A 21710-nucleotide genomic window follows, 5' to 3' on the forward strand; every position below is an offset into this window, starting at 1 on the left:
TCATATGTTTCATGCATTACACAATTAAATTGCTATGTGGAATTGTGAGTCAAGGAATATAAAAAAATTAGAAGCAATTTAGTGTTTTTAACCCTAGAACTCGAAAAAAAAAAAAGGAAAAATTTGGGAATTTTTTTTTACGGCACCACTATGCTGGCTTGAAGCCTAGCCATGTGATGACAAACTCTTGGGAAGACGTCGTTTCGATGTCCCTGGACCATGTGTGCAACCCTCTAGGCTTGTTGCATCTCTTAGACCCAACCATGCTTTGGCCTGGATTGTATGCTAACACAGGCCTGCAACCCCGATCCAATCCAGCCCAAACTCACATGCTAGAAGCATGCTGGGCTTGTCCCCTGACATAGGCTTGAAGCCCCGATCCACTCAAGCTTATTTCAGCACAGCCCGTAGCTTGCTGGGCTTGGCCATGCCACAACCCGTGACACTAGAAGCCAGCCTAAATGGCTAGGCTTGTCCCTGCGGCCTAAAACTGAAACCCAGTTGCGACTAGAGTTTCCTCGCTCACCCGCAAGCCTTTGGGCTTGCCCTGTGCACATGGCATGGCCCAAAATGCCAGCAGATTTGCTATTGGGCTTCCCACCCGCTCTCCCGAGGCCCAATACGCCTACAGCCAAACCTGCAGGGCCCTTGTCCCATATTATTTTGCTTCCATGATCGACCTCGTTTGGTCCCGATCTATTGAATTAATTAAAACCGACCTGCAGTCCATTAATCTGATTATGAATATAAAATTATTGACCTGAATATCACTTTTGGACATTAACGATTCAATAATTTATTTTTATACTTTGAACTGTTGACATACTTTCGTAGTCCCCAAGCTCTCACACTTGGGTTCCCGAAGAAACTCAAATCCACTACACCATATTGCATTCTATGTTTCTTGCAGGAACCTTTTCTTTATGAACTAATCATTCATAAAAACTAAATTGAACCTGTAGTTTCATATTTAGTGCCTTTGAAACCTGAAGTTTTCATTCAAAACTTACCACATGAAACCTGTAGTTTTCATGTATAAATTAAACCAATACATGTCTATAGACCCTGAATGTTCTACGATATATGTCTATGGATCACCATATGATTAATCATGTTTTTTGTACCCTTCGTTTTAGGGACATGTCGAACTTGAACAAGCTCGATTTCACCGCTCTAAAAGTATCTGGAAGAAATTACCTGAAGTGGTTTCAAGACTTGAAGCTCCATCTTACTGCTATAGTCGTTCGGACTTTAGATGCTAAACAAGATCCCTTCCGTCCAAATGAGGATGAGGAAGAGATCTTGGAACCCGAAGTTCCTTACCTAAGTGCAATTGGGGCTTTATTGTATTTGTCTCAATGCATTAAACCCGACATTTTCTTCGTTGTTAATCTTTTGGCTAGATATAGCAATGCGCCTACATGCAAGCACTGTAATGGTGTTAAAGACATTTTCTACTACCTCAAGGGCATTAAGGATTTAGGCTTGTTCTATACCCGTGAATCTTCAAGCATTACCGCCCCCCTCAGTTCTTAGATTGATTCTCACCTTGTTGGTTACGCAGATGTTGGATATATGTCTGACCCACATAGGGCATATTCTCAAACAGGCTATGTCTTTACCGTTGGAGACATCGCTATATCATAAGGGTTTACCAAGCAAACGCTAGTTGCAACTTCTTCGAACAATGCTGAGATTTTCGCCTTGCATGAAGCATTGCGTGAGTGCTTTTGGTTGAGAGTAGTTATGAAACATATTCGAAACACTAGTGATCTTACTTCCATCGTTGGCCTTTCTACGACGATCTTTGAAAACAATACAGCATGTATCGAGCAGTTAAAGAATGGATACATCAAGGGAGACAACACCAAGCACATAATGCCGAAATTCTTTTATTCTCACCAGCAACAACAGCATCAACGCATTGAAGTCAAGCAAATCCGTTCCCAGGACAACCTAGCCGATCTCTTTACCAAGTCATTGCCCAAGTTTACTTTTCAGAAGCTCGTCCAAGGAATCGGTATGCGTAAATTATCTGAGTTGAATCGCTTGTATTTCTCTTATTTTGAAGTTATGTCTAACTCAGGGGAAGTATCCAGAAACATACTCACTTAATCTTAATGTACTCTTTTTCCTATGATTATGAGCATTTTTCTCATTGGATTTTTGCTACCTAACAAGGTTTTGATGAGGCACCCATCTTGGGATGATCATACTCCATTGAGTTCACTATTTTCGTCTTGTTTGATGTTTGATGTTTGTTTTAGACATTATGCATACTTCTCACTTTTCTTCTTGGTCTATGGGTTTTTCTCCCATCTTGGGTTTTACCATAGCGAGGTTTTGTGAGTTTTACTACCAATGCATACTTTCTTTAAATTTGAGACTTTGTTCACCAGTTGTGTCGACGACTTCATCAACTATTCTACCTTATTAGCTGAAGATATGATGCGATGGTTTGTTGAGTATTTATACACTTAAGGGGAGTGTTGGAGTCATATTTAGAATAAGAATGTGATTGTGTAAATTCTAGTAGATCTAGGAATATCTCTTATATTCCTATTAGGAGTTGATTACCTATTAAGAGTTGTAATCCTAAAAGGGTAAAGATTTTACCTATCCTACTACTATAAATAAAGACACAATAGGGTGATACAACATACACCTCACAATTAAATCTCTCTCTTCTCTCTTACTACCGCCGGCCCCCTCCCTCTTTATTTCCTTAGAGTATCTCAGTTAAATAGGCCAACAACAGGATCACCCATTTTTCTAGTAATATTCTCTCTTCTTTTTTATTTTTTTAAACAGTAATTAGTAATATTATTAGAACATAATGGATTTGGGCTTTATAGCCAATCCGGGCACAATACAACTCAGCAACGGAAGCCTACCCAAAAACTAAAATATTTGATAACAGCAGCTGTGAATAGTCAGAATAGTGGTGGATGAAGTGGAAGAAATGGCGATGATGATGCAGTGGTGCGGCGCAGCGGCGAGGCGGGTGCTGATGGCGGAGCAGCGCGCCCTCTTCACAACCTCCTCCTCTTCCTCCCTGGCAGCAGCAGCAATTGCAAAAGCAAATGTGCTTGGGGCGCCGATGCTGTGCGGGCGAGGAGACAAGAAGACGAAGAAAGGGAAGCGATTCAAAGGGTCGTTCGGAAACGCTCGGCCGAAGAAGGAGAAGAGGATCGAGCGCATTAAGGACAAGGTTGAGGTCCCCAGGTCCACCCCTTGGCCTCTCCCTTTCAAGCTCATCTGAAATTTTCAATTTTTCACTCTCTTTTTTCTTAGGGTTTTAGCTCCATATATGTAATGTCGAACTCCCTAATTTTAAGTGTTTATGTCATGCCTTGTTATCAAATGGAGGCATTTTTATTTTATGTCAATGCATATTTCTGGTATATATGTTTCTATTGTTAATTTGTTTGTTTGATGGGTGTTATAATTTTGTTGTCTAAAACCACAAACGCATGATAATATTTGAAATTTTGATTGAGAGAGCTACTTACAATGGGCAGACATGAGCGTGGGCAGACATGAGCGATTGTGCTCCCCCGCTTCGAATCCCCCTCCCCGTAGTTTAGATTGGATTAGGATGTTGCTGGAGCTACTTAGAATGGAAATGTAGGGACTTATACTGTTTAACTGTGCTATTCATTCTTATTGGGGTTAAGAATGAAAATGGTGATTGCTGAATTAGTAGGGATTTGATCTGCATACGGTGAAGTACTTCCTTTTCTCAGGAGCCTTTAGCAGGGGATTAGGGTTTAGGGGTTCTAACTTCGGGTTCTGTGGTGGACTTGTAAATTCTATTCTCATAGTGTGTATTTTCAGTATATAATCTTATAAGACCATGTTTCACTTACTTGCTTGAGTAACTTCGAAGATATCTAGAAATAGATTGAAGCAATTTTGTTGGAGTGGAACTGACAAAAAGAGATGAGTGCAATACTAGGCGGAAATATTGAACTAGGTAGATACATTAGAGTTTGGACTGGTGGGTGCAATGTGAGTGTAGCATATAAGGATGGTTTGTGCTTTTGATAAGATGGACACCAACTATTTACTTCAAAATGCTTTATGCATAGGATTAGGTGTCATGAGTTATGATATTCAGTTTGTTGTGTGCGGGGTGAAAACGCATTGTGGTTCAATTTGTGACACTAGCTGCATGCCGATGGTATTATTCCAAACATTGGTATGATTGTATACGGATAATAGTGGTTATGGTAGAGCTTAGTTGCCATGGTACATATTCAAGATGATATTCCTTGGTGTATGCTTTTCGCAGACGATATAGTGTTGATAGATGAAACTCAGGAAGGGGTAAATGCAAAGCTTAACCTTTGGAGAGAAGTGTTGGAATCTAAAGGTCTTCGCCTAAGCCGATCAAAGACAGAATATATGGAGTGCAAGTTCAGTGCAAATGGAGGCCAAAACGAGTTAGGGGTGAGGATCGGAGATCAAGAAATACCAAAGAGCGACCGTTTTCGTTACCTAGGATCTATCTTGCAAAAGAACGGAGAATTAGATGGAGATCTCAACCATAGAATACAAGCTGGATGGATGAAGTGGAAAAGTGCATCCGGCGTGTTGTGTGACCGCCGTATGCCACTGAAGCTCAAGGGAAAATTTTATAGGACAACAATAAGGCCGGCGATGCTGTATGGCACAGAATGTTGGGCGGTGAAACATCAACACATACACAAAATGGGTGTAGCGGAGATGAGGATGCTTCGTTGGATGTGTGGGCACACGAGAAAGGATAAGATTAGGAATGAGGATATCCGGGGTAAAGTAGGAGTAGCCGAAATTGAAGGAAAGATGAGAGAAAATCGGTTACAGTGGTTTGGACATGTGCAAAGAAGGCCTACTGACGCTCCGATTAGAAGATGCGACTATGGTACAGAGGTTCAGGGCCGAAGGGGTAGAGGAAGACCTAGGAAAACTTTGGAAGAGACTCTAAGAAAAGACTTAGAGTACTTGGATCTAACGAAGGACATGACACAGGATCGAGCACAATGGCGTTCTAAGATTCATATAGCCGATCCCACTCAGTGACTTGGATTCTCCAAGTCTCCAACCGAGAAGTTTTCCTCACTCGGGAAATTAAGGGAACACTACCCCAACCTACATGCTCCACTCAGAAAGCTTCAACATACAAGCTTCAACAAAAGAAAATTCAAAGAACTTAGCGAAGAAGGCTTTGGTGTATTTAACACAATACGTTGAAATGAAGGAAAGCTTATTTATTGATATCCCCGATAAGCTACAAATATGTACATATACATGAGTCAAAATAAACAAACAAGAGGGAGCCTTCACAAAGGTTGCTTAGGAGAAGTCTCAGCAGTCGGTAGAGCCCCAGAAAGAGAAGGCATCAGAGGGGGATCATTTGGAGCCTCAGTACTGGACAGAACCCTAGAAGGAGGAGGCATCAGAGGTTGATCATTTGGAGCTTCATTACGCGGTACAGCCCCAGAAGACGAAGGCAATAAATGCCTTTGGAACAAACCCACAAATCTCTGATGATCAAGTAAAACCTGACCATCAGTTTCCTTCATCTGGTCAAGCTTCCTCTTCATGTTTGTAGCATAGTCATGTGCGAGCCGGTGCAACTGTTTATTCTCATGCTTGAGCCCTCTAATCTCCTGTTTGAGACTCATCACTTCAGTCGCCAATGATTCAACTTGGCGGGTTCGAGCAAATAGGCGTTGGGCCATATTAGACACAGAACCTGCACACTGAACACTGAGAGCCAGCGAATCCTTAACAGCTAACTCATCAGACCGTTTGGAAAGTAGTCTGTTATCTTTGGGAGTGAGAAGGTTCCTGGCCACCACCGCAGCGGTCATATCATTCTTCATCACGGAATCCCCAACGGTAAGAGGACCAGTAGGGGAGACGAAGGATGGGCGCCATATGTTGTCTGGAGAAGGCGGGGCAGCCTCTTCAACAAGGTTCAAGTCAAAACGACGGTCGGAGGGGCCAGACATTTTCAAAGGTGTTGAAGAGAGAAGAGGTCGGACAAATCAAGATCTTAGAAGTGCAAGAATGAAGCTTCTACTGGTGGAGATTCAAGTGTGCTTTGGAACTTAATGCCAGCCCCTATAAAAATCTGCACTCGACGGAGCTTCAGAAATCGAAGAGGCGCCTGCTCAGAAATCGAAGAGGCGTTTGCTTTCTCAAAAGCTGGGCTGCTTAGAGATCACGAGGGTTGATCTCAGAAATCGAAGAGGCGTTTGCTTTCTCAAAAGTTGGGCTGCTCAAAGACCACGAAGGCCGATCTCAGAAATCGAAGAGGCGCTCGCTTTCTCAAAAGCTGGGCTCCCCAGAGACCACGAGGGCCGATCTCAGAAATCGAAGAGGCACCTACTTTTCCAGCCTTGTCAGCACCTGTCACACGCACACTCAGCTTTGCGGAAATTATGGGCATTCTGTCGAAGACTTCTGGGGAAGTAGAAAACACATGAATCTTACTGTTCAATCACCCACTTCCCACACGCAACAATAGCTCATGGGTACCACAGATAACTTTGCCAAAGTTCTCTGCCAAAGTTGAGCACGTGAAGCTTGCAGCTCCCACTACATCGCTCTGACCAAGAAGGGTAAAAGAATAGCAAAGAAACAGCACTAACAAAGTTTAGACCCATAAATTTTGAAGGTCTAGCTACCATATTATTACCCGCAAGGGTAAAGGAACAGTACCACTGCTGGATAATTGGAAAGTCCCTGTGTGTCAACCTCTGTGCTTCGTGGCAAGGTAGACTAGCAAACATGCCCAACCTTACTCACATTCGAGAAAACACTCCCAATAAGATTGCTTGCTCCAAAATCGAAGAGGCACCGTCCTCCGAATCTCGAGAGCCAGACTCCCAACATGACTACTTTATTAAAAATCGAAGAGAGGGTAAAGGAACAGTACCATTGCTGGATAATTGGAAAGTCCATGTGTGTCAACCTCTGTGCTTCGTGGCAAGGTAGACTAGCAAACATGCCCAACCTTTACTCACATTCGAGAAAACACTCCCAACAAGATTGCTTGCTCCAAAATCGAAGAGGCACCGCCCTCCGAATCTCGAGAGCCAGACTCCCAACATGATTACTTTCTCAAAAATCGAAGAGACACTGCTCCCCGAATCTTCGAGAGCCAGACCCCCAGCATGATTGCTTTCTTAAAAATCGATGAGGCATCGTTCTCCGAATCAATCGAAGAGGCACTCGCTTTCTCAAAAGCTGGGCTGCTCAGAGACCACGAGGGCCGATCTCAGAAATCGAAGAGGCGCCTACTTTTCTAGCCTTGTCAGCACCTGTCACACGCACACTCAGCTTTGCAGAAATTATGGGCATTCTGTCGAAGACTTCTGGTGAAGTAGAAAGCACATGAATCTTACTGTTCAATTACCCACTTCCCACACGCAACAATAGCTCATGGGTACCACAGATAACTTTGCCAAAGTTCTCTGCCAAAGTTGAGTACGTGAAGCTTGCAGCTCCCACTACATCGCTCTGACCAAGAAAGGTAAAAGAATAGCAAAGAAACAGCACTAACAAAGTTTAGACACATAAATTTTGAAGGTCTAGCTACCATATTATTACCCACAAGGGTAAAGGAACAGTACCACTACTGGATAATTGGAAAGTCCCTGTGTGTCAACCTCTGTGCTTCGTGGCAAGGTAGACTAGCAGACATGCCCAACCTTTACTCACATTCGAGAAAACACTCCCAACAAGATTGCTTGCTCCAAAATCGAAGAGGCACCATCCTCCGAATCTCGAGAGCCAGACTCCCAACATGACTACTTTCTCAAAATCGAAGAGAGGGTAAAGGAACAGTACCATTGCTGGATAATTGGAAAGTCCCTGTGTGTCAACCTTTGTGCTTCGTGGCAAGGTAGACTAGCAAACATGCCCAACCTTTACTCACATTCGAGACAACACTCCCAACAAGATTGCTTGCTCCAAAATCGAAGAGGCACCGCCCTCCGAATCTCGAGAGCCAGACTCCCAACATGATTACTTCCTCAAAAATCGAAGAGACACTGCTCTCCGAATCTCGAGAGCCAGACCCCCAGCATGATTGCTTTCTCAAAAATCGAAGAGGCATCGTTCTCCGAATCTCGAGAGCCAGATACCACAGACCACTTTTTCAAAGTGCTCTGACAGAGTTAAAACATGTGAAACTGACAGCTCCCACTACCGTGCTATGACCAAGCAGGGTAAAGGAATAGCATTACTACTTGTTGTTAGGGAGACTCCTATATATGTCGACCTCCATCCCCAATGGACAGGCAGACCTGCAAAAATGCTCAACCCTTCATCATATCTGAGAGGGCACTCCCAACGAAGCCTTTCGAAATATTCAGCTTTCTTTCCCCCCGATAATACCTCTGCAAACAAGCTATACTAGAGCAAGAATATCTCATATCATCAGGGTTAAAAGCAAGAGTATCCCATATCATGCTTTTTCCCTGTCTTTTCCTTTGGCCTTATTTTTACCTGCAAGACAAGGAGAAAGAGAGCAATCAGTCAGCACTTGGAATCAAGCTTCCAGCCAGGAACTGACTGCCTGGAACCCCTTACCTGATTACTTACCTGGCATTGCTCTCGAGTACTCATCTTCAACATCTTATGTTTCCAGGGAAGATTCCGCATCTGCTTGAGGAACAGATAGGGCAAGTGCGAAGGATACAAGGAAGCATGTGGAGACAAGCGTAACAGCACACGTGCCGATACATCCATTACTCTGTCAAAAGCAAAAGTATCCCATATCAGCAGGGTGGAACGTACTCTAGATTTGATGGACTTGTTTTGACCCTCAAATTCTTCAGTCGGCCTTATACTCTGGAGGAAACCAGAAAACCCTCCAGCTCAGTTCAAGAATAAGCCTGTGGAAAGTTACTTCTTCAAAAGCAAAAGTATTTCATATCATCTCTTCTCATTTTTCTTCTCTTTATCCTTCATGCTGTTGCAAGATGGGGAGAAGGTGAACAATCAGTCGGAGCTCTGATTGCTTACCTTGTCTGTCACCTCTTTCAGCAGACCCCCTAGCTCGGCGACTTGGGGGACTCCTACTACATGGTTTGTATCGCGCTTGACCAAGCCTGAAACTACAAGTAAGCTTCAAGTGAAATTGATACATTACCTTGTGCATCTCCACCAGTTAAAGATACCACCCCTGGATGGAGGAAAAGTACTTCCAGAGAAGATGCCACATCTACCTATGAGACAGATAAGGCAAGTCAAGACGACACCACACTCCGATATTTAGAAGTTTCGTGATTACGAGATCATTCTCCCACAATATTTCCTAATGTCATTTGTACTAAATCATTCACTTGTACTCACTAAAGGAGAGCTTGAACCTATGTACTTGTGTAAACCCTTCACAATTAATGAGAACTCTTCTATTCCGTGGACGTAGCCAATCTGGGTGAACCACGTACATCTTGTGTTTGCTTTCCTATCTCTATCCATTTATATACTTATCCACACTAATGACCGGAGCAATCTAGCGAAGATCACAAAAAGCGACCGTTTTCGCTACCTAGGATCTATCTTGCAAGAGAACGGAGAATTAGATGGAGATCTCAACCATAGAATACGAGCTGGATGGATGAAGTGTAAGAGTGCATCCGGCGTGTTGTGTGACCGTCGTAGGCCACTGAAGCTCAAGAGAAAATTTTATAAGACGGCAATAAGGCCAGCGATGTTGTATGGCACAGAATGTTGGGCGGTGAAGCATCAACACGTACACAAAATGGGTGTAGCGGAGATGAGGATGCTTCGTGAGATGTGTGGGCACACGAGAAAGGATAAGATTGGGAATGAGGATATCCGAGGTAAAGTAGGAGTAGCCGAAATTGTAGGAAAGATGAGAGAAAATCGGCTCCGGTGATTTGGACATGTGCAAAGAAGGCCGACTGACGCTCCGGTTCGAAGATGTGACTACGGGACAGAGGTTCAGGGCCGAAGGGGTAGAGGAAGACCTAGGAAAACTTTGGAAGAGACTCTAAGAAAAGACTTAGAGTACTTGGATCTAACGGAGGACATGACACAAAACCGAGCGCAATGGCGTTCTAGGATTCATATAGCCGACCCCACTTAGTGGGAAAAGGCTTTGTTGTTGTTGTTGTTGTTGTTGTTTAGTCAATTTGCTAGATAAATGTTGCTAATTGATTTATAATGCTAATTTTGATAGAAAGCTAGCGACTTCATGCTTGTCCCCAAATCATTTTGACTCTTGCTAGACATTGAGGGCAAACCTTATAGGTATCTTTGGTTTTCGGAGTACCAATTGTGGATTGCCAGATGGTTCATAAATTGGTAAGGAAATAAATGATAGGGCATGATCATAGAGCATCTGATACCAAAAACCTTTCCATCTTTGTAGCTGATGCCCTGGAGCCATAATCGCAGCTTAAATCGGAAAATATAATGTTATTTACACATGGTGTGGTGTATTATAGCAGTGTCAAACAGAACATTTGACGTTTATTTTGCGTACTTGTTGATTTACATTTTCATTGTTCTCTGTCGTTTGCAACTGCTTTGTCAACTCCACTGCTAGCTCTGCAATTATGCAGAGTCCGATGATAGAATAAGTGAAGCCAAACATGATAGTCACGACACCAACTGGCGATGCTAGAGGATAATATTTGCCTTCTCTTCTAGGTTCAGTTGCAAGCCTAAATCCAGTTTTGATTGCCCATGCCAGCATGATCATTGCGATGATACTCACAACTATGCGGCTGACAATGCATATCGTCTTCAGCTTCCCTGCTGCATCATTAGGAATCGAGTAAGATGAGAAGTTCAGATGAATGAAATTTCATTAATTAGTTTTGGAAGGTGTTAATTTAACTATCCTGGTTTCATACATCCCCGCCCCTCCTCTAGGCTCTCTCTCATCATCTCTCTCATCATATGATGAGAGAGAGTGAGGAGAGCGGGTGCATGAAACCGTTGTGTAAGTTTCCTCCTAGCCTGAAACTAACACCTTCTGCTTTGTATTAAGTTCTCGTTTTCGGTGTTGGTTGCGTTACCTTGAGCTTGAGGTTTCCTGGACTCCTCCTGCCTCTTCTGCAATTGTTCCGAGAGTTTCATAACCAAGTTTGCTAGTAAAGAAAGACCAGCAGCCAAAAACAAGAAACCGAGAACTAGAGTTAGAACTCCGACGCAGAATGCCCAATTGTTCGACTCCCGCTTTATCCCCGGCGTGTCTGCAACTCCAGATTCGGACCAAATGGTCCACAGGAACAGAAGTACCATGACAAGAGACGTCAACACAGAAAACAATGTTGCACATAGGGTTTTGGCATCTCCGATGGGCTTCCACCCGAAGGCTCTTATGCCTTCTTCCTCCATCTTCGGCCGCCGGACGGAGTTGGAAGAGAGGAGAAGAAAAACAGAGAAGAAACAGAAGAAATGGTTTTGGCACTGAGAAACTAAAGTGGGTTTTTTGTTTATGGGTCAGCCGAGATAAGTGGGGGTTAGTTGGGTCATCACATAATTCAAAAATAAACAAACATGAAAGCGATGGTGGTAATTAACCATGAATTATCACCCAATTTATGAGTAAAATACCCTGTTCCTTCTTGGCTTTGTTTTGATTGGGCGTTACCATGGGAGAGTTTGAACGGAGACACAATGAGTTGAAGAATACGGGTATACTCTATCCGCCACAATGATCCACCGCTTGTTATTGGTTGTTGTCAGTAAACACGAGTCATTAGTAATGAAAAGAAAGAAAATAACATATTAGGATTATGTGCCAAATTTCACCATTAAAGGAAAGAGACTATGTATTAGGAGGAGCCTTAACAATTTAATTACGCTTTCCACAATGATAGCACTTTGAAATTGAAATTGAGACGTCTCATCTTCAAATTTTGAGTTATTGTTTTCCATGCCAATTTCAAAGTTATTTCAATATTAATTAAAACCGAAGGTAATGTCAAATATTAATTATAACATCATGTCCTACTCACCCTTCTAATTCAATGGTGTAATGATGCTGATTAGTCATAATTAGTGGAAGTCGAGTTCGAGTTCAAGCTTATAATCAGCAGCAACACTCTCCTCAGTCTCGTGGGCGTTTCGGCTGGGCGGATGATGAGACTGGACCGTTCAATCGAAGAAACACATACCAAATGAGGTCCTAAGTCGTACCTCTACGCGAGTATGTGCGACGAGATTTTTCCAACAAACAGACGGATTTCGAAATGACAGACCGCTGCCTCGGCATTTTAATTTGCAATTTTATGAAGGCGAATTCCAGATCCGGAAGTTCATACGGACCAAAATCACTAAATTCACTACTGGAAATGCATGCCTAGAACCCAACCTATCAAACAAATGTACGTGTGTGTGTGTGTGCGCGCGCGAGCGCACGTGTGTGGACGTAGCACACGTACATGCACTCGTGCACCCGCACTACATGACTCCAACTGCAGGTCTAGTACTTGCACACCAGTGATAACTCAGTTCAGGGAATCCAAATTACATGAACAGGAGAAACTTGTTCATATCAAGCGTCACGCTTAATCCAATCCTGATCCTGCAGCATATGCCGCATTGTACAAAAATACCAAACACACCTTGAAAAGGAGATACTAAGCATTTAAAAGTATTCAAAGCTTAAATCCGTCATTTGCTTAAGCAACATGTCACACATGCTGGCCTCAATAATTATCTTCATCATCATAGTCACTCTCCATCTTGATCTGCATCGTTAAAAACTAAGAGACATCAACATATAACATCATATTATTATTTTTTTTATTAGAATGAATTAAGAAGAAAAGCATTGCACGACCGGGGAACGCTTCATGCGTGTTAAAATGGGAAACACATTGCTACACAAAATTCTCAACAACATAACCCAAATAAGTACTTTACACTTGTTTAAGGAAATAATCTCTCTCCCTCCCTCCTCTAGTCCTTTGTTTTCTGCCCCCATCTCCCTCCGTCTCCTTTCTCAATCAGTTTCCTAATTCTCGAAGCTAGCGCCATCAAAACTTCACAAGAAGAACTACTGCCAAGGACTTGTAGTCACTATGGGCTTCAATAACAAGAGCCCTTATGCCTATGTTCAACTTCATGCACACACACTTGCAAATTGGTGGAATTATGGAAAATCTTGATTACATTTCAGGGTCTTCTACTTTCCAATTTCCCTCCCGTTAATCCTTCTCTTTGTTTCCGTTGCTTTAACTCTGTTTGGGTTCATATCATTTTTTTTCTTTCTTCCTTGTTCTATTTTCACTCCCTCTTCACTTTCTGTGTACAAATTTGCGGTGTACAAATTTGCTTCCTTCAATTTTTCAAGATTAAGCAGGAGTTGATGCAAGATGAGTAACAAAGAAAACAAAATTTTCAGTCTAGTACTATAATCCCCTTGCAATCAACAGTGTCACAATTTGGGTGTATAAAATCGATCCGAAGACTGGTTCATATTGAACTAAAAGAGGTGGAAAAATAAGATTTTGAATTTGTGGATGGTAGAAGAACAAGACTGTTTTGGTAGCACAAGATTTGTGATTTCCTATTAAAATTACAATGAGGCTACAAGCTGTGCTTGTACTACACAAATCACTTTAGCTATTTATTTATTTATTGGAAGTAGGAAGGAGGAAAATGTCAGTCTAGTGAAGATGTCACTAATCTGTTAAGAAATGGCGAGTTGACAAAATGTGGCACTCGTCATGTAAAAATTAGATAGAAGGGAAGTGTGATTCTCAGTCTCGGAAGAAAGGGTGAAAACTCAAGAAAGCCAATGAACTGAGTATCCACACTGAAAAGAGTTAAAGAAACCACAACGAATAACACATATCAAGTATATAATTAAAATGCTCACCTTTATTTATTGTGAAGAAAAACATTTGAATTTTAGTCATTATCCTCTTTTCCATAGTCGTATACTATCTCAATCTGCATTAAACAACAAATACCACCATGGTTAAACCCGTTCCAGGTGCAGTATTGTTCCAGGAGGGAATAGCATGATAAACAGGAACAATGCAAAGCCAAGAATTTTTTTAAAAAGTAAGTAACTTTCTACTTGCAATAGGAAGCCACCATTTTGTTGGAGACTGACAATAGTAATATTAAACCAAAAAAATCGTAATTAAGAAAACAAATTAGTGCTCTAAAGGATCCTTTAAAACTTGACCAATAACAGTATTCTATCTTTCTGAATGAAATAAAGAATGATGGTAGAACGTCAGTTAAAACAAATTAGTAGGTAACTAAGAAAACTCTCAAGGATCCATTTTTTAAGACTGGGCAATAACTGTACTCTTATCTTCCTGAATGAAATAAAGGATGATGATAAAACGTAAAAAATAAAAGCAAAAAGTCATGCAAGACAAATTAAACTCTTAGTTTTGAGTACTCATCTAGAAATGATAATTATGCCAGCTATTATACGACTGTAACATATGAGAATACTTGTCCAATTCCACTTGTGCCCTCTGATTAGAAAACAAATGCATGACTAGTTTACTAGCCACAAAGTAAACATAAAACACAACACAACAAGTGAATCAAAAGCAAGTAAGAAAATGATTGAAAACAAATGTAGATATCCTCAAAATAGATGTGAACAAGTAATACTCAAAAGAACAATGATAAACTGAAGAATGAGTTGTAATAAAATTACCCCAGCCGGTGGAGTAGGATTCCGGTGAAACTTTGAACCACCGGGGGCCCAAGGAACTGCACAGACAAGATGGAGAGAGGAGAAGATGAGACCATATATAAAAACCATTAGTAAAAACATAATCTGGGAAACACATGGATTAATTAAGTAAAACAATGATAGACCAAACCTATTAGAATTTACAAAAGCAAACTCTCAATTCAAGTTTTTATCAATATACAAATGAGAACAAAAATATGGCTTTAGGGATAGGTTAATAGGGTGCCACAATATTGATTCCAAAAAAATAAATAATTAATATGAGCACCAAGCTAATCAGAGACAGACATAGACCACCATAGAGAAGCACTGATGAGTTTGTTGATCATCCAAGATAATTTCTCGAGCATAAGGTAGCTTAAACGCGCTAAGAAAATTTGAGGTGAGGTTGAAACCCCATCAAATCTAGAATGAATGCCAGTTCCAAAATCCTCTCTCCCTAAACTAGTACCCATATTAAAAGCTTAAAAGACATTAGAGCTTACAGCAAAAAATGAGGTCCAGAACATCAAACAAGAAACACAGAACCTATATGCCTGGAATTTTATATAAGCTGTTCCCATGCCTTCCAATTGAGGGCAAGAGCAATGAATTTATGCAAGTAAAATGGGCATTTTATGAAAGGGATTGTACCAATGTAAGGATCAGGATGGCGCCACTTATTGTAAGTGGCTTCGGCATTCGCTATGAGTCTATCAACGGTGTCAGGATCTTCCTGTAAATCCACACCAATCAAACAATCAAACCATCAATCAAAAGGGTACCTTAATTCATCAGCAAAGCAATCAAAAGGGTACATTTATTCAATAACTGAAAATGCAGCCAAGCTAAAAAATTCAAATTTTGAAACTAAATGTGAAAAATTCAAAAGAAATCGAATCGAAACAAAAACAATAACAACAAAAATTGGGGAAACTGAATAAAAGGGAAGAGACCAACCACATGTTTGTTGGTTTCGAACCTCTCACGGAGGGCATCAGCCTGAAAAAACAAAAATAATCAGAAAGCGATTGAAATCGAATGTATGCAATGGTTGATGGATGGTTGTGATTGAATAATGAAGATTGTAAAGGGGGGCGCAGCGAGTACATCTGGGTAGAAGAGGTGGCGGTGAACGGCCCAGTTGAGAGTGTCTCTGAGGGCTCGCCTGTAGAGGATCCGAACCTTCTCCTTCTGAGCTGCTCGACGAGCCACGTACGCTGCTGTTGACACTCCGCTCATCTCTCTCTCCTCTCTCTCTGCACTCTTCCTTGTTTCAGGTCTTTCTACAGACGAAATTCGATGACGAACTGACTGGCTGGCACCACGACGTCGTTTCCTTTCTGGGCCGAACGATGTTGACGTAATTGGGTAGGGCCGGGCCGGGCATATTGTACCAGGAACCGAAACTCGAACCGATCGGTTTGGTTTATTCAGTATTTTCCCGGTTTTCGATATGAAACTGGAGTTCTATGAGAGCAACTCCATCCTTGGTGGTTGCTTGGGGGACAGGCAAAGGGAAAGGGCATGAGGGCCGGTGGATAGGGCTCCAACGTTGGGCAGCCCAAGTGAAGGTGGGAGCCCGAGGGCCAGGCCCGTGGAGGATTGCCAGCCTTGCAGCCCGAGATGGGTGTGACGTCAGGCTAACGCCAGGCCTGGCGTCGGTCCTTTTTTTTTTTTTTTTTGTGTCAGGCGCGTGCCCCTCACTCGCGAGTGGGGGCGCTTCAGCCGACAGCTTTACAAGGCATGGGGTTCACGCGCCAGTTTCAGCAGGTGACAGTTGGGAAGCCACGTGGCTTCCCACGGTCCGTTCGATCTTAATGGCTCTTTAATATGAGCCGTCCGATTTGAAACGGTAATAAAAAAACTGATTTAATATCAACCGTTCGATCTGAGATCAACGGTTGATATTAATCTACTTTATAAATTAAAAAAAAAGTTTTAAAATTAAGAAAAGTTACCGTTGTGACACGTGGCACAATCTGGAATGTTGGAATTCAATTTTTTTTTAAATCCAATGGCAGAGATTAATTATTTGAATAAAAAAATTTAAAAATTGTAAAAAATCCGAAAAAAAATATCTGAAAATTAAAAAAAAAATGTTTCTACTTTTCTATAAATACCTTTTCATTATCATCTACCTTACACCATAATTTCATATGTTATCAACTACTTTCAATCACATTCCTATCTTTCTCTCAAAGTTTCAATCCAATTTTTTTCAACAAAATGATTACTGATGCAGGTACGAATTGGACGTCTCTTGAAGATGTTGCATTGTGTACTAGTTGGGTTGAAGTTACTCATAGTTCGCGTACAGGTAATGAGATGCAGTTGCGAGAAATGTGTAGTCTTATTCATACCAATTATCTTAAGAAAATGGGTGGGAGTAGAACCAAAGAATCGATGTCTAATCGTTGGAAATTACTTAGTCAATCGTTTACTATTTGGAGAGACGCCTTGGCACAAGCTAGTAGTAATCTTCGAAGTGGGGAAAATTACGTGGATCAAGAATGGTTGATTTCCCCATCCTCGCTATCTCATCCACTTGGTTTGCAGATGCTCCATATGCAAGCATCTGTAGCGCAGCAGTAATTTTTTGCTCAGGAAGGAAACCCATAGCACCAAAAGCATCATTCTTTTGCACAAAGTAAGAATCATGGTTGCAAACAGGAATCATGATTTTGTTGAACAAATGTCGTTCCATTCTAAAACAACGTCTGAAGTACGTATCAGGAAATGCACTATTATGGACAAAATAATTGTCCAACAGCTCCACACCCCGTTGTTGCCTGCTTCTATCAAGGTTTTCAGAACGGGTGGGCCTGTATATCTAAGCCACAGCTTGGATGACTCGACGGGAATGTGAGTCTCTGGCCATTCTTGCTTCGTCATCTCTCCTTCTCTGCTCTTCATCCTCTTCCTTCTCATTTTGGGCTATATGGAGATTGAACATTCCTTCAGATTGGTTAAACAATTCTTCCTCTTCTTTATCGATTTCCCACATCATGCTTGAAGAAGAAGACACTGTAAGTAGAAACTAAGAATAATGATATAGATTTTGATTTGGTGAAGAAGGAAGCAGAAACTATGAATAGTGATAGAGATATTGAAAAAATTGGTGTGAGATTTAAAAGGATGGATGATGGATTATATGGAGGATTCTGAAATGATTAGGTCGTCATTCGTTAAAAATCTGATCGAAATCTGTCCTAAAAGATTATGAAAAGATAATGACATGTGGCACAACGGCATTGGATAAAAATCTTATTGAAATCCATCACCAATAATTATTTTTTCGGATAATGACACGTGGCGCAACGAGAACGATTTAAAATCTGATCGAAATCTATCCTCAAAGATTCTGAAAAGATAACGACACGTGGCACGATGACATTGGATAAAAATCTTATCGAAATCTATGACCAATAATAGTCGTTTTGGGTAAATGACACGTGGCGCAACGAGAACGATTTAAAATATCTTATCCGAAATTACAAATAAATTTATTTAGTATTATTTTGTAAAAAAAATAATTAATAATATTTTATTGCCTATTGCCACAGCTATTCAAGTGCAATGGTGGAGATGCAAAAGGTAGTTACTATTCATTAAGGCAGTTACTGTTCACATGGTGGATTGAATAGTGGATTGCCTGGGGGGAGGGCTCCAAGGGTGGAGTTGCTCTGATTAACTGATTTGGGGGCCATCTTTTTTTTTTTTGGAAAACTAGAGATGTATTAACCAGGGCAAAAGAAGCCAAGGAGAACAACAAAAGCTAAACAAGAGGCTAACAAGCAAAAAACAAACCGGAAGTGCAAGGGGTAAGAAGATCGGACACTCAAAACAACCTCAAAGTGTTCCCCCTTGTACCACCAACACCAACTTAAGGCGGACAAGGTAAGCCATCCTTATTCAGCACATGTACCAGTGAAGATGGGGGCCTAGCAACCCAAGACACGTCACACATCTCCACACAACTACACGATGCCAAATGGTCCGCCGCCAAATTGGCTAATCTTGGAATCCAAGACCAGCGACAGTCTTGAAAGGCTTCCCCAAGCTTTAAACACCTCGCTAAAATGGGAAATGCCTCCTATTTGCCATCAAAGAGAGATCTCCGCAGACATGAAATAGATTGTTGAGAATCAGATTCAAGAACAACATGAGTTTGACCCAACTCACAACCATACTGCACAGCCACCACTTCAGCATCGGCTACAGAAGACACACAGAGGCTTTTTCTGGTAATGTTAAGGAAATTACCGAAAGAATCCTGAATTATAACTCCTGCATAACCACCCCTGGTGCCTGCATCCCAACTAGCATGCCCATCACTCCGAGAATGCATGTGCACACTGCGGACCGAGAAAGACGTCATGGCAGCAAGGAAACCAGCTACACTCGTGGAAATATTGGAAACCACCTGGAACGGGTAATAGGTCTATGTTGGAAGAGGAACCTACACCTAGCTTTCCAAATATGCCAACAAGAAAATGCAATGTAAGACATCACCCACTATAAATCCTCCTTCGAGTGAGCATGAGCCTGAAAGAGAGCAAGAAGCTAATTGCCCCACGAAGTAATGGCATTCCTGTCAACCCGATAAGTTAAAGCTCCCCCAAACCAAATAGCCGTAACCCAGAGACATAGGAGAAAGAGGTGCTCAATCGACTCATCATGGTTATGACATAAAGGGCAAGTTGGTGAAGATGATGATTTTCGATGATAAAGAGCTACCATCGTGGGCAGGGCACCAAGCAAAGTCTTCCACATGAAACAACGAAGTTTAGGGGGAGTATGGAGCTTCCACACCCACTTCCATAAAATTGCTGTAATAGTGACAATCGAGGAGGAGGCACGAGGAAGCCTAGGAAAGACCTGGGAATGCTTCCAATGATAACCTGACGTGACAGAATAAACACCTTTTGAAGCAAGAGACCAAACCAACCTGTCCCGCATCTTGGAATCACAAATTTGGGTTGCCAAAATAGCATTAACCTCCTAAACTGAAATAAACAGTCGAATAAACTCAATATTCCAAACCCAGTGTCTGGATCAAATAAAGAATCCACAATAGTATTTCAGCTAACCTGCACCTCTTTGGAAAGGATAGGGTGAGCATGAGGAAGTGAGGGTAACCAACGATCCCGCTAGAGGCGAATCTCCCAACCACTCATAACTTGCCAATGAGAGCCTTGAAGCAACAAGTCACGACCCATAAGTAAACTCGACCAACCCCAGGAAGCTCGTCATCCCCGCTTGGCATCCAAAAAAGAACAGTAAGGGAAATAACAAGCCTTCAACACCCTTGCCTATAGTGACTCAGGTTCCCGCAGTAAACGCCAACATTGTTTCGCTAACAAGGCATCATTAAACTCCATAAAACTTTAGAAACCCATCCCCTCCCCCCCTGAGCCTTCAGAAGTCTGAGAATATCCCGAGAAACCCAATGTATATGCCGCTCCCCTGGATCAGGTCCCCACCAAAAAGTCGAAAGCAAGGATTTCATTTCTTTACAAATAGTCTCAGGAAACTTAAAACGGGTTCATCGAATAAGCCGGGATCGCTTAAATGACCACCTTAATCAAAACCTCCCTCCCAGCCTATGAGAAAAGAGCATGCTTTCATCCCTGAATTTTGCTCAAAATCCTATCATTGACATAAGCGAGACCCTTGGATTTGGATCTACCCCACATTTCAGGCACACCAAGATAAGTCCCCGGATCATCCACAAGTGGCATTCCCAAAATACCACCAAGCTCCTCAGCTAAAACAACAGGAACATTCGTACCAAAGAAGACACTCGACTTATTAAGATTAACCAATTGTCCCAATGCGTCACAATATACCTTCATTAATTTCACCAAATTACGACAGTTCACCTGATCCGCTTTAAGAAAGATGAGGGTATCATCTGCAAAGAAAATATGCGAAATAGTAGGCCCATGCTGATTAAGCTGAACACCAGAAAGTTCACATTGAGCACACGTCTGCGAGATGAGTAACGAAAAGACCTCAATAACCAAAAGAAAAGGATAAGGTGATAAAGGATCTCCCTAACATAAACCCCTTGATAGGGAAAATTCTACAACTGGAGTTAGTTCCTTTTTGGGTTCAGATTCATGGTCTTCCACTGAATCTCAGCTTGGAGACTAACGTTCGATCACTTGCTTAGGAGATTGGCGAATTTTTAAACTTTGAGAATCCATCTCTCGCTAGGGGTTTCCTACAAGTTAAAGTAATGGTTAATACCCTGAATCCTTTGGTCACCGGGTGTTGGTTACCCCGAGAAAATAATGATGCAACGTGGATCAAGTTTTGTTATGAACGTTTACAGGATTACTGTTACCGGTGTGGAAGAATTGGTCATGATAATAATGAATGTTCTTTTGAGCCTATGAAAGGTGGAATGGCAGGATATGGTGATTCTCGGACGACGCCTATTCGAGACATCACGGACAACGTTCGTAACTTACTTGTCAGTACTAGGGAGCACCGACGAGCTGGAGTACGACGAAGTGGAGTGCAGTGTATTGGAATGAGTCACATTAAGTAGCTGCAGGGTGACCAAAGTTTGACTACTGGTACTTACAGTGGTCCTCATTTCCCCTGTGGGACTAATAGGGGTAATTCAACATATAGGCACTGGTGTAGACGGGATTGCAGAACAGGTGACATGGAGAGGTCTCCGGCCCATGAGTTTGGGCTTGATAGGAACCCATCAATGCATTAACATGTCTTTCTTAAGTTCGGGTCGTTGGGATATTTACCTAATAACCCATTGGAGACTTTACCTACACAAGTTCCTTATCCAAGAGGGTGGATGGTGCATATGCTAGGTGGCGTATGGTCTTATCTGAGGGAGGAATCTATTGTAAGGGTCTATCAACAGGCCCAACCTGTCGTTCCAGCCTTCTATTGTAAGGGTTAATCAATAGTCGTAGAAGGCTGGAACATCAGGTTGGTACACCTTTCTTAAGTACATTTTTTAGTTCGGCATTTCTACGATCAAACCACATTTACA

The 21710-nt window shown here is 41.9% G+C and overlaps 4 protein-coding genes across 6 annotated transcripts; 1 reads left to right on the forward strand and 3 right to left on the reverse strand.

The window, feature by feature from the left end:
* Positions 1-2834: 2834 nt before the first annotated feature.
* Positions 2835-3404, forward strand: LOC114824774 (small ribosomal subunit protein bTHXm). The gene has a single exon (XM_029102005.2). The coding sequence runs from the start codon at positions 2963-2965 to the stop codon at positions 3260-3262; it is 300 nt and encodes a 99-aa protein (XP_028957838.1). The 5' UTR covers positions 2835-2962; the 3' UTR covers positions 3263-3404.
* A 6963-nt stretch (positions 3405-10367) lies between these two features.
* Positions 10368-11631, reverse strand: LOC114825206 (uncharacterized). Of its 2 annotated transcripts, none has more exons than XM_029103633.2 (2): positions 11049-11631; positions 10368-10785 (listed from the first exon to the last, which is right to left on the reverse strand). In XM_029103633.2, exons 1-2 carry the CDS (start codon positions 11368-11370, stop codon positions 10478-10480), a joined length of 630 nt encoding a protein of 209 aa, XP_028959466.1. In that variant the 5' UTR covers positions 11371-11631; the 3' UTR covers positions 10368-10477. The 2 variants fall into 2 exon arrangements, with proteins under 2 accessions (XP_028959466.1, XP_028959467.1); XM_029103634.2 differs by having other exon boundaries at positions 10368-10782; positions 11049-11490.
* An 873-nt stretch (positions 11632-12504) lies between these two features.
* LOC114822925 (NADH dehydrogenase [ubiquinone] 1 beta subcomplex subunit 9-like) lies at positions 12505-16199 on the reverse strand. Of its 2 annotated transcripts, none has more exons than XM_029098090.2 (6): positions 15794-16199; positions 15644-15685; positions 15338-15419; positions 14666-14721; positions 13862-13935; positions 12505-12728 (listed from the first exon to the last, which is right to left on the reverse strand). In XM_029098090.2, exons 1-5 carry the CDS (start codon positions 15923-15925, stop codon positions 13894-13896), a joined length of 354 nt encoding a protein of 117 aa, XP_028953923.1. In that variant the 5' UTR covers positions 15926-16199; the 3' UTR covers positions 12505-12728; positions 13862-13893. The 2 variants fall into 2 exon arrangements, with proteins under 2 accessions (XP_028953923.1, XP_028953924.1); XM_029098091.2 differs by having other exon boundaries at positions 12505-12743; positions 15794-16009.
* Positions 16200-20310: 4111 nt separating this feature from the next.
* LOC139196046 (uncharacterized) lies at positions 20311-20895 on the reverse strand. Its single transcript, XM_070821709.1, has 2 exons — positions 20854-20895; positions 20311-20676 (listed from the first exon to the last, which is right to left on the reverse strand). The coding sequence occupies exons 1-2, from the start codon at positions 20893-20895 to the stop codon at positions 20311-20313; spliced, it is 408 nt and encodes a 135-aa protein (XP_070677810.1).
* Positions 20896-21710: the final 815 nt, after the last annotated feature.

Source organism: Malus domestica, chromosome 05, assembly GCF_042453785.1.
Source record: "Malus domestica chromosome 05, GDT2T_hap1".
Lineage (NCBI taxonomy): Eukaryota > Viridiplantae > Streptophyta > Magnoliopsida > Rosales > Rosaceae > Malus > Malus domestica.

What these genes read in the sequence shown, in the direction of transcription:
- LOC114825206 (XM_029103633.2), bottom strand. Translation starts at nt 11,370, where the DNA reads ATGGAGGAAGAAGGCATAAGAGCCTTCGGGTGGAAGCCCATCGGAGAT. An exon ending in CAGGAAACCTCAAGCTCAAG is followed by an intron (nt 10,786 to 11,048) that starts GTAACGCAACCA and finishes CTAATGATGCAG; the next exon opens with CAGGGAAGCTGAAGACGATA.
- LOC114824774 (XM_029102005.2), top strand. Translation starts at nt 2,963, where the DNA reads ATGGCGATGATGATGCAGTGGTGCGGCGCAGCGGCGAGGCGGGTGCTG.
- LOC139196046 (XM_070821709.1), bottom strand. Translation starts at nt 20,895, where the DNA reads ATGGATTCTCAAAGTTTAAAAATTCGCCAATCTCCTAAGCAA. An exon ending in TTCGCCAATCTCCTAAGCAA is followed by an intron (nt 20,677 to 20,853) that starts GTGATCGAACGT and finishes CTCATCTCGCAG; the next exon opens with ACGTGTGCTCAATGTGAACT.
- LOC114822925 (XM_029098090.2), bottom strand. Translation starts at nt 15,925, where the DNA reads ATGAGCGGAGTGTCAACAGCAGCGTACGTGGCTCGTCGAGCAGCTCAG. An exon ending in CCATCCTGATCCTTACATTG is followed by an intron (nt 14,722 to 15,337) that starts GTACAATCCCTT and finishes TTGTCTGTGCAG; the next exon opens with TTCCTTGGGCCCCCGGTGGT. An exon ending in ATCCTACTCCACCGGCTGGG is followed by an intron (nt 13,936 to 14,665) that starts GTAATTTTATTA and finishes TGTTTAATGCAG; the next exon opens with ATTGAGATAGTATACGACTA.